Below are 11,554 nucleotides of genomic sequence, written 5' to 3'. Positions count from 1 at the left end.
GCTCCCTCCACTGTTTTTCTACAGGCGTGTTTCCTCTTGTGGTTAATCCTTTGAAGCAACCTGGCATTTTCAATAGCAGCAACTGGAGAGAAACGTCAGCAGGATTTTTTTTCTCCCTCTCCACCTACCAATCCAGTTGTAGGAAAGATAATATAATTAGTACCCTGTTCTTCCCACACTTAACCAGCTCATTCCAGTCTCAGAGAGAAGTGGGGCTGTGCTCCCAACAAAAGCAGCTCCCGAGAAGCCCTACAGAGCGGAAGTGTGTCAGTCCAACCAAAAGCGACCAGCCCAAAGCGATCGCCCACAGCACACACCAGCTCCTCCTCCCGACAAAAGTGGGAAACTCGATATTTAGTCCAGTCTGGGCAGGGCCTGCGCTGCCCACCGCGGAAGGGAGCCGGGGGCTGGCCAGACGGGCCTGAGCCTATGCAGCTAGGTCAGGCTGGGACGGTGGACTGCCAAGCCGGCCAGCAGGCCGCCCCACCGCCCGCGGGACCCGGGAGGCAGCCAATGCCCCGGCTAGCCCGCGCCTCCCGCCTGGCCAGTCCAAGTTCGGCCAGGGGCGGGGACTACGGGCCGGAGTCAGAGGCGGGGCCTGCGCCTTGACGCCGCAGAGCCCGGATCCTTGGAATGTGCACTCGCTCGGCGCGGCCCCAGGCCCGCGGCTCCGGGCACGTCCGCGCGGAGCGTGCGCATTGGCGGCAGCTCGCGCCCACGTCACGCGCCCGCCGCGCGGACCTACATAAGGCGGCGGGGCGGCGCCGAAGGCCCGGCTAAGCGTGTGGACTGCGGGCTGCGCGGGGTTCGCGAGCCCTCTTCCGTGCGCGCATGGGGCTGGGCCTGGCGGCGTCTGGCTTTCCCGAGTTTGTGAAACTTAAAGGGGCAGCGGCCTCGTGTTCCTCCTTAGACAAAAACACTGCAAAGTACTGTTGAGTGCGCGCGCACGACCCAACGTGTCTGGCCTATTAGGAGTCCTAGGAAAGCCCAAGCAGGGCCGCTCAAGACCCCAAAACCCCATGCTCAGGAGACCATCAGAAACCACGAAACAAAGTGGACTTGTGTGTAAAAGCAGTTTCAGCACGATTTAGTCCCAAAGGACACGGGGGGGTGGCGGGGATCCTGCCAGAGTGGTCGACTGGGAGAGTGGAACAGGGGGCGAGTGCAGGTTAAGCGAAAAGGCACACATGTTCCAGGTCCGCCCTGGGGCGGGTGGCCCGCGTCCAGACCAAGCTTCGGCCCCGCGCGGGGGAAGGGAGGTGGCAGAGGGCGGGCGCGCGCGGGTGCGCGCGCGAGGGGAGGGGGCCGCGCAGGCGCCGTGCGAGGCTGTCGAAGAATCAAGTCTGTAGAAGTGGAGCGGCCGCGGCGGCAGCAGCAGCAGCGGCGGCGGAGCTCAGCGGGCTGGGCGCTGGAGAGAGGCGACGCCAGGAGCTGGGACAGAGCGGCGGAGCGGCCCGCGGCGTGCGCCGCGCCGGAGCTCCACGCCGCCCCGCGCGGCATGCCCCGCCGCTCGGGCTGAGCCTGCCCCGGCGGCCGCCCCCCGTCCCCCGCCCCCCGGCCTCCCCGCCCCCCGCCGGCCGCCGCTGCGACCTGCTGCTCTCGCCCGCGCGCCCCGTTTTCGCTCCGGTCTGGAGGCCCGCCGCGGCCCCAGCCGAGCCGACGCCGCGCCGCCCCGCCGCCCGCGGGGACCTGCTGCCGCGCCCGCCGCGCCTCGCCGCGCGCCCGCCGCCCCTCGTGCACCGGGGGCGCCGCGCGGGCGCCGCGCCTTCGCGGGCTCTGCCGCCGCCGCCGCCGCCGCCTCTGCGGCCGCCGCCGCCGCTGGTCGGAGAGACGCGGGGTTGGGGGGCGCGGCGGGCGCGCGGGCTGCCTGCGGGGGGCGGCGGCGCCCCCTCCTCCTCCTGCGCCTCCGGCCCCGCGGGCTCCGCGGACATGGCCGCGGCGGTGGCGGTGGCGGCTGCGTCCCGGCGACAGTCGTGCTACCTGTGTGACCTGCCCCGCATGCCGTGGGCCATGATCTGGGACTTCACCGAGCCCGTCTGCCGCGGCTGCGTAAACTACGAGGGCGCGGACCGCGTAGAGTTCGTCATCGAGACGGCGCGGCAGCTCAAGCGGGCGCACGGCTGCTTCCCGGAGGGCCGCTCCCCTCCCGGCGCCGCGGCGCCCTCAGCCGCCAAGCCGCCGCCGCTCTCGGCCAAGGACCTCCTCCTGCAGCAGCAGCAGCAGCTCGGCCACGCCGGCCCCGAGGCGGCCCCCCGCGCGCCGCAGGCCCTGGAGCGCTACCCGTTGGCCGCTGCGGCCGAGCGCGCCCCGCGCCTGGGCTCCGATTTTGGCGGCCGCGCGGCCGCCGGCCTGGCCCAGCCGCCGACGCCGCAGCCTCCGCCCGTGAACGGCATCCTGGTGCCCAACGGTTTCTCCAAGCTGGAGGAGCCCCCTGAGTTGAACCGCCAGAGCCCGAACCCGCGGCGTGGCCATGCTGTGCCGCCCACCCTGGTGCCGCTCATGAACGGCTCCGCAGCGCCACTGCCCGCCGCTCTGGGCCTCAGCGGCCGGGCCGCTGCCTCACTGGCCGCTGTGTCCGGGGCCGCGGCCGCGGGCCTGGGCTCCGCGCAACCTGCCGAGCTGGGCGCCCACAAGCGGCCCGCATCCGTGTCTAGCAGCGCGGCCGCGGAGCACGAGCCCCGCGAGGCGGCAGCCAAGGAGAAGCCGCCGCCGCCGCCCGCTCACCGTGGCCCGGCCGACAGCCTGTCGAGCACGGCGGGCGCCGCCGAGCTGGGCGCCGAGGGCGCGGGCAAAGGCCGCGGACCCGGAGAGCAGGACTGGGTCAACAGGCCCAAGACCGTGCGCGACACGCTGCTGGCGCTGCACCAGCACAGCCATTCGGGGCCCTTCGAGAGCAAGTTCAAGAAGGAACCGGCCCTGACTGCAGGCAGGTTGTTGGGTTTCGAGGCCAACGGGGCCAACGGGTCTAAAGCAGGTAGGGGCGGCTGTGGAGCGAGGGGGTCGAGGGGTGCTGAGCTTAGAGGGGGAGGTTCCTTCGGTGCACCGTTCTGCCCCAGCTCAGAAACAACAAACACCCGACTTCCTGATCTGCCCGAGGCGGAACCAGTGCTTAGTGGCAACGTGTTCATGTGCTGAAGCAGCATAACAGGGATGAGTCAGACCGGGCTGATTGATAGGCACAGACTCGGGGTTTTCCTTTCCCAGCACATTCTTGGATGGGAGCATGAGGGCACCAGTCACCTTTTAACCTGTCGGGGACATTAGTAGTCACAAGCACAACTCTGTCCTGGGCACAGGCATGCATGTGTGAGAATGGGCCATTCTCTGGGCTTTAGTTTCCTTTTAGGTTGGTGTGCTGCCTCAGAGCCCCCTAAGTGTGTTTGGAGCTACATGCATAACTTGTGTGACTAAAGTGTGCTTTTGGAGAGTAGAAATTCTGCAACAAGTTTTGTTTCATTTTAGCAAAAAAAGGTCCCTTTCAGTGCTCCTTCACTTATCCTTTTTCCTTCCATTTCTTTGTTTTTCCAGTTGCAAGAACAGCAAGGAAAAGAAAGCCTTCTCCAGAACCAGAAGGTGAAGTTGGGCCCCCTAAGATCAATGGAGAGGCCCAGCCATGGCTGTCCACTTCCACCGAAGGGCTCAAGATCCCCATGACCCCTACATCCTCTTTTGTGTCTCCACCACCACCCACTGCCTCACCTCATTCCAACCGGACCACACCGCCTGAAGCGGCCCAGAATGGCCAGTCCCCCATGGCAGCCCTAATCTTAGTAGCAGACAATGCAGGGGGCAGTCATGCCTCGAAAGATGCCAACCAGGTCCACTCCACCACCAGGAGGAATAGCAGCAGTCCACCCTCCCCATCCTCTATGAACCAAAGAAGGCTCGGCCCCCGAGAGGTGGGAGGCCAGGGGGCAGGCGGCACAGGAGGACTGGAGCCCGTGCACCCTGCCAGCCTCCCGGACTCCTCTCTGGCAGCCAGCGCCCCCCTGTGCTGCACCCTCTGCCACGAGCGGCTGGAGGACACCCACTTTGTGCAGTGCCCTTCAGTCCCTTCTCACAAGTTCTGCTTCCCTTGTTCCAGACAGAGCATCAAACAGCAGGGAGCTAGTGGAGAGGTCTATTGTCCCAGTGGGGAGAAATGCCCTCTGGTGGGCTCCAATGTTCCCTGGGCCTTTATGCAGGGGGAAATTGCAACCATCCTTGCTGGAGATGTGAAAGTGAAAAAGGAGAGAGACTCGTGACTTTCCGGTTTCAGAAAAACCCAGTGGTTATCCTTAACTAAAACTGCTTGAATTGTATATATATCTCCATATATATATATCCAAGACAAGGGAAATGTAGACTTCATACACATGGCTGTATAATTTTGATTTTTTTTTTGAATACATTGTGTTTCTATATTTTTTTGACGACAAAAGGTATGTACTTATAAAGGCATTTTCTTCTTTTGTTAACGTTATTAGCATATCTTTGTGCTTTATTATCCTGGTGACAGTTACCGGTCCTCATAGGCTATGACTTGGCTGCTTTTTTAGAGCACTTGGCAAATCAGAAATGCTTCTAGCTGTATTTGTATGCACTTATTTTAAAACGAAAAAAAAAAAGCCAAATACATTTTCTGACATTGTAAGATTGCCTTACTGTCTGTTATTCCTTATTGCTGGCCCCTTTCTCAGGCTGGAGGCCGCTTGGTGGAGAAGAAAAGGAAATAAGTGAAAGGGGCATTGTTGTCAAGTGGGCATGCCACTGGGAAGTATCTCCAAGTTTACCCCAAAACATGTCCTCTCGGAGGGGCAGGAAGATAGGTTTTGGATTTCTGTTTTGTTCTTAAAGTTCAATTTAAGACATTGCCTGTCTGAGAGGTGCTGCTGAGAGACTCTCAGCATTGTGGGGCTTTTTGGGGGGGGATGTTTTTCTTGAGGCAAAGTTGACCGCTGTTCACTGTCCACGTGATCAGTTGTAGGAGTACAGTGCTGCATGCTAGTTGGTTACATAAGACGCAGCTCCAGTGATGGAGCAGCGTGGTGGGTGGTGGCGTGTGCAAGATGGCACTGCCGTCTTTGAGCAGCCTGGCTCTGCAGCGCCACTTCATCTGTTCAACACCCGAGAGCTGTGTGTCATTGCTGTGGTCGTTTCCTCTGCAAGAGTTGCCAGAGAAGTTGCAGTTCAGGAGAACTTAGAGATTGTGGGATTGGTTGTATTTTGTTTTGTTTTTTTATCATTTACCTGTAGTGCTGTTGCTGTCAATACTGTCACACGTTTTTAGTGAGTGCTGAATACAGTATGGTACAATGACAGTGAAGCCTGGTCTGCCAGGACCGCCTGTGGGCATATCAGTGACGGCCCAACTGTGGGTGGAGGAAACCTGTAATTTCCTTCTTACATGTGTCTGAAATACCAAGTGAATAATACTGTTCTGGAAAAAAAAAAAAAATCATAAACTAGTGAAAATTAAAGAAATTGAGGGTTTTATATAACAGGCAGGCCCCACCTCTCAAACAATTTTTAGAAGCCTTTTGTAAGTTAATCGTTTTTGATCACTATTTTGCATCAGTAAAATGATTTTTTTAAACCAATAAATCATCAGTTATTAGAAATAGTTGTCTCACAGCATACTGGTTTTTCTTTTGTGCTGTTATGATTTAATATTGGCAGGAACATTAAATCCTTATGTTCAGGTGTTTGTAACTTGGCCTTATAACTGGGCCGAATCATGGCTTCTAGGTCTACTGCAATTTGTGTGTATTATTCACAGCCTAGCTTCTGTTTTAATTTGAAAATATAGATTATTACCAACTTTTGGATTTTTTTTTTAGTTGTGTTTGTCTTTTATTGAAATTGCTCAAAATGTTTTTTAGTGGTCAAGTTACTAACACTTGAAAATCAGATACTGCACCAAATACAGTATTTTTTCATGGTGATTTTGATGAGTGCACCCATTGCTAGTGCTGTGTGAATCCACGTCACAGTCGTTGTGCTACAGTAAGGCTTGCACGATAAACCATTTGTCCTTACACCTTTTTTTGTTTTGGTGTATCCATGACTCAGATCAGACTGGTCTCTATTTATGTGAATGTACACGTGCAAAAAAGTCAGTTTTACATGCCCATAAAGACATTTGTGCAGAATTCAGCTACTATGGTCTGTTGTATAAATATGTTTCTAGGCACTTTATTATAAACTGGAATTTGACCTCATAGATGTTACAAGCTGATCAGTCATTTGACCTAATTTGTGGTGGCTATCTGTGTGTTTTGCAACCTTAATGCAGATAAGCTCTCCAACAAGACTGATGAAGAACCATCCTGCTGTAGTGGAGAAGTCTCTCCAGCTGTGGAAGAGGCAGCCTGGGCTAGTGGTGGAGGGGGGAGACTAAACCTCTTAAAAGGGCTGCAGAGCTTCCCACTATTATAACACAGGCTCTGCTGGAGCCTGGCTCCTCTCCTCGGAGGCCTTTGAGGAGGCTTGCAGCTGGAGTGCTGATCTGGGTTCTTTTTCTGGCGTCCCCAAGTTAAAAGTGAACACTGGGACATGGGTTTGATCTTTTGTTGTACCTGATGACAGTGTAGAGATTCTCCACAGCTGGAGAGAAATGTCAGAAAGCTACTTACTGTACGTGGGCAGTATCAGATTTCAAATCCTAATATTTCAGCTATGCTTTTAATACTCAGAATACTAGGGGATAGGGTGTTGAAGCTTCCCCCTTCTTTTTTCGTTAACAGTTTATAGAATTTAACAGATGTACTGTCTTTCATGTGGCCTCACATTTGAAGTTATGAGAACATACACATGGTTTACAACTTTATTACTATATACCTTTCCTTGGCCACCAAGTATTTTAAAAGTGTGCCACCTTTTAACCTTTACTTTTTTTTAAGTTGAAGGTGATACTTTTTCTATATATGATGCAATTCATGTCAACTGAAGTAAGTGTAATCTCAGATATCATTATATTTTAAAATCACGCTATGGAAATATCACCTGCATTCTGTCATTTGTCAGATTTACAGTATCTTTTTTTTTTTTTTTCTTTAACTTTTAGCATTAAATAAAAAAAAATAAAATTGGGAGCACTGAACATTTTCTGAGGCCTTTTTTTGATTTTTTTAAATGAGCATAGGATGACTCTCATGTCAATCACTAATGGCATGTGACTGGAGCATGCGTGGGTCTGAGTGTGGGGTTTAATGAACTGCAGGAGAACAGGAGATGAAAGGCACTGGTGGGAGAAAAAAAAGAAGTCCTAGGGACTGGGAAAGGGCCACTGGGGAGGGGACAGGTGAAAAGCTGTACAAGGTGCAGCTGAATGCACTTGTTTATTTTCAATGGCATCCTGGCCAGCCTTCTCCAACAGTGGAGTGGAAGGAGATGGTTACCACATTGAAAGACTGTCCAAGACCTGGGGCTGCTCTTTGGAAAGCTTTGGAATAAAACAGTCTTGGTGGGGCAGAGGACATACATTGAAGACAAAAGAAAAAAAAGAAAAAGCAAATGTGCACTTGAAAAGCTTTGGAACTAAGTGTGAGCTTTATTGATATCCTGAAATCTGAACTTACAAAGAGACAGAAAGCACAGACACATTTTAAAACCTCTGTCTACTGTCACATAGTAAGTTTCCTGGATGTTGCAGGGTTGACTATTGATCAATGGCTTGGCAGACTTCTCTATGAAAGGAAGTCGGGAAACTTATGAAGAGTTTAAAGCTAGGAAGTACACAGACTTAATATATGTTTTAAATTAAATAGCAACAATGATGTATAGTTGGGTACATTTTTAGGGGTGGTCCAGTGACATGGGGGGGATCCATCGTTATATTTTAATAATATTTTTCATTATTAGCAGCCCATTTAATGCAGTTTTAGAGAAACTATATTTTCAATAAGTTATAGATTATGACAATTTTTCATGTAATTACAAGAAATAGGCTATCAGTTTTTGTTTTCTAACTTAAAAATGCTAAATTTTCTTTTGAGTCAAATTCAAAATAGCGCAGCTTGCAGAATGATGTTTAAAATTTCAAAAGCTCCTCCCAAAGGTATACTTTAATGATCACATTCAGTTAAAAAAGAAAAAACCAGACTCTTGATGTGGCAGATGTCTTTGTTTATTCCCCAAAGGGAGGAAAAGTTGAAAGCATAAAGCCCCTTTTAGTTTCTAGACTTTTAAGTAGTCCTTTACTCAAAGTTGTTTTGCATATGATTTAGAGATGTTTTATTTGGTTAGCAAAGAGTAAAATGTTTGTCTTCCTGATTCCTAAGTGTGTACGTGGAATCATTCAGAAAAAACGCTCAGTTGTGTGGAGGCCACCAGAAGTCCTGAGTCACCCTCATTTGCTGCCTTTGTTCCTGGGGAACAGTGTGAGAAGACACGCCTTTCCTCAGGCTGGAGGTCAGAGGCCCCAGTGAATGGAATACATATTTAGCCACCTCATCCCTGGGTTCTGGGCCTGGGGGGAGGGGTTAACTCCTTGAGTGCCACTGGTCGGCCCTCTGACAACAGCAACAGGCTTAAAACTGAGGGAAAGCAGGCTGTGTCCAGATGCAGCTGTCTAGGTCCTGTGCTGCGGCCCTCTGACAGCCTGGATCACCCTCGCTGTAATTTGAAAGGCATAAAAATAAACAATTTGTGAATTATTTAAGAACTGGAAGATGGAAAATGCCTGGATTTATGGATTATCTGTAGATTTCCCTGTTAATCCTCAGATAAATTCATGACTAGGGATATCCAAACTACCCCTTTTTATCATTAAGAAATTAACTTACGGAGCCAGGGTGTATCTCAGGGAGAGCTTGTGCTTAGGGTACACGAGGCTTTGGGTTGAATCCCCTCCACTAAAAAACAAAAAACTGTGACAGTGGACTCTGCTTTAAGCCATTAGTGTGTAACCTACCCCCTCCTCTGTCAACATAACCTAAAAGGCTGTATTTACAACAGATTTCCCTTATTTTTTAAAGGATTATAGAATATGAAATCTGTGTTTTCACTGGTTTTTATCACATAGTATTATGTTTCTGCCTGGCACCGAACAACATAAAAGGATCCATACAATCCACAGAAAAGGTATTTTAGGGCAAAAATAATCACAATTGTTTAGAACCATTTAGATGTATCTTAAAAGCAGTTCTTTTATTTTGAATCCGAAAAACAGTTGATAAAATTTTCTTATTAAAACAACCATATTGGACCATGTATATAAGCAGTTTCTTCCATGATATAATTTAAATATTTCTTTTTAAAAAGTAGATGGCCTTTACAACTCTAGAACATTGAGTCTTCAGTACTAGTGAAATTTATCTCAAGATAGCAAAAAAAAAAAAAAAGAAAAGAAAAGAAAAAAAAAATCCCCTAGGAGATGTTTTCTCCTAGGTCAGATAAGACCTGGAGAGCCAACAGGCTGGTTCTGCCTGAATGGGCTTTAGTCAAGTCAGATGGCATCATCTAAAAAGTCTCCTTCAGCAGCTCAGCAGGAGCCCTTGATGCTGAGATAAGACATCCTCCTGTAGGGTAATGTTACATTTGAATATTTCTAAATATAGTTTACATTTGGGGGGGAAAGGAACTGTTACATCATCTGTAGGTCTGCCACTTAACCACGTTTGCTAGCTGTTTGCAGCTTCACTATCAGTTAACCTGCAGATGCCCATTAGGGGACAGGCATCCTGCCACAAGTGAGTCAGGTTAGGTTGTGTATGCATGCATGTCATAACTTCACACGTAAATATCGAGGTCATTGCACCCTTCTCTGCCATTTGGAGAACATCTTGTGACAGTTCAAATAGAATATTTTGAACTCCACACAGCTAGGTCTTAGGGGAAAAACAAAAACTTAGAAACATCCCATCAACAGAGCTCAGGGTCTCAGTTTAAGGACTGAAGTTTATTAAAAATGAACCTCAATGTCCTGAGCTTTAACTTCATTTATCCTGAGATTCTTTTTAATACCTACTATACTAGTAAGAGTTCTGCAGAAAACAGATGTGTCTGAGTAGGGGTTGTCTGAGTGGGAATCCCTCGGCACTTGTGCCTGGGCTTGCCTTGAGCTCCCCTGTGAGCAGCGAAACAGGAAAAGGCTGGTGGGCACCTTCACCCTGGCTTCATCCAGGCTGAAACCTATTACCCCCATTTTGTTATTTCTGCTGCAAATAGCAATTCAATTAGTCTTCTGGGTGATACAAGATATAAAGATTTATTGTATCCCGTATATGACTGAAATCAGAATTTCACAGGGGTCACAGTCATTAGAGAAGTTAATAAGCACCACATGGGTTGCTGCTGTAATTTTACATCTTCAAGGGGCACCTCCCTCCAGGCTTTAAACAACTGAGTCCAGCCCCGCTCCTATCGAGATTGCAGTCAAAGTCACAGGTAGGAAAGGCCGGGGGCTCAGGGGGCTCAGGGGGCTCGGGCGCTTATCAACAGCTCCTCGCTGGTTACTTTCCAGGGGTAAAATCGTCTCAGGAAAAAGGAGTCTTCCTAGAACTTCCATTTGGAGCCACAGGACTCCTGCAATCAAGGCACAGCCTGGAGTCCAAAGTGCTCCCCACAGCAGAAGCATGATTCCCTGTGTGTGCAGCCAGCTTCGAAGGGGCTGCTGGGCACACAAATTTGTGTATCACCTGCACACAAATAAGGGACCAGCGCCAGCATACGGGCCGGGTCAGAATCGTCAGAATGTAGCTTTTTCTCTCGGTTTTGTTTTTATTTTTTTAACTTTGTAACGTTCGGAAAAGCGGTTTTTAAAAGGCAGACAGCCCCCAGCTCGGGCAGGCGGTGTTTACCGGAGGGGAAGGAAGGGGGAGGCGTCCTGGCCTCCGCGGCTGCGTGAGGCCTGGAGGAGCCCCAGGGGACCGTCCAGCACCGCCTGTGCTGCGCCGCCTTCTCCGTTCCAGAACTTTCCCGCGGCCCGAAGCCGCCCCGCGACACGCACGTGGGGCTGCGCGACCCAGGCAGGGCGCGGCGGCCGGGAAACGGGAGCGGGGACAGCGCCCGCCCCGCGGCCCGCGCCAGCTGCGGCGCTATAATTAGCGGGCCGCGGCCCCGGTGGCCGCCCCGGGGAGGAATGTGCGCGCGCCTCGCGCCGCGCGCCCTGATGGCCCCGAGCGCGGCACCAAATAAAGGCAAAGCCCGGGCCGAGGCCGCTCCCGGGTGCTTGGGCTGCCGGGCCTGGCCGCGCCGGCCCCGCGAGTGGGTCTGCCCAGCCGGAGGGGGCGCGGGCGAGAGCTGCCCCAAACGTCACTCCCTTTGGAAATCGAGATGCCGCCCTTTCCCTTCAGGCCGAGTGCCCAGTGCCCAGGGCCCAGGCGCGGGAGGGGGGGGGGGGCGCAGGGGCAGGGAGCAGGAGCAGCCGCGCCGTCCTGTCCTGCGGGTGAAAGTGCTTGTGCAGCCGGAACTACTCCGCCAGACAAAGCTGACCAGTGAGGAGGAAGTTGACTTTTTATGGAGAAGCCTTCATTTAAATTGAACAGCTATGCTTTTCTCTGATGGCTGTACTATGGGGCCCTTGAGGTGCCGCCTTACTGACTTCTAATTTTTATTGACTATTCAATTGAGT

General features: G+C 51.9%; 1 protein-coding gene across 2 annotated transcripts; it reads left to right on the top strand.

Moving 5' to 3' along the window:
• Positions 1-1,810: 1,810 nt before the first annotated feature.
• Positions 1,811-4,633, top strand: Irf2bp2 (interferon regulatory factor 2 binding protein 2). Of its 2 annotated transcripts, none has more exons than XM_076831524.1 (2): positions 1,811-2,926; positions 3,529-4,633. In XM_076831524.1, the coding sequence occupies exons 1-2, from the start codon at positions 1,930-1,932 to the stop codon at positions 4,242-4,244; spliced, it is 1,713 nt and encodes a 570-aa protein (XP_076687639.1). In that variant the 5' UTR covers positions 1,811-1,929; the 3' UTR covers positions 4,245-4,633. The 2 variants fall into 2 exon arrangements, with proteins under 2 accessions (XP_076687639.1, XP_076687638.1); XM_076831523.1 differs by having other exon boundaries at positions 1,811-2,974.
• The last annotated feature ends 6,921 nt before the right edge of the window (positions 4,634-11,554 follow it).

This window comes from Callospermophilus lateralis, chromosome 13, assembly GCF_048772815.1.
Source record: "Callospermophilus lateralis isolate mCalLat2 chromosome 13, mCalLat2.hap1, whole genome shotgun sequence".
Lineage (NCBI taxonomy): Eukaryota > Metazoa > Chordata > Mammalia > Rodentia > Sciuridae > Callospermophilus > Callospermophilus lateralis.
The sequence above is the reverse complement of the archived record's forward strand: the minus strand, read 5'-3'. Positions and strand labels throughout refer to the sequence as shown.

Coding starts and splice junctions, on each gene's coding strand:
- Irf2bp2 (XM_076831523.1), top strand. CDS start 1,930: ATGGCCGCGGCGGTGGCGGTGGCGGCTGCGTCCCGGCGACAGTCGTGC. Junction 2,975..3,528: donor GGCCAACGGGTCTAAAGCAG/GTAGGGGCGGCT, acceptor TTGTTTTTCCAG/TTGCAAGAACAGCAAGGAAA.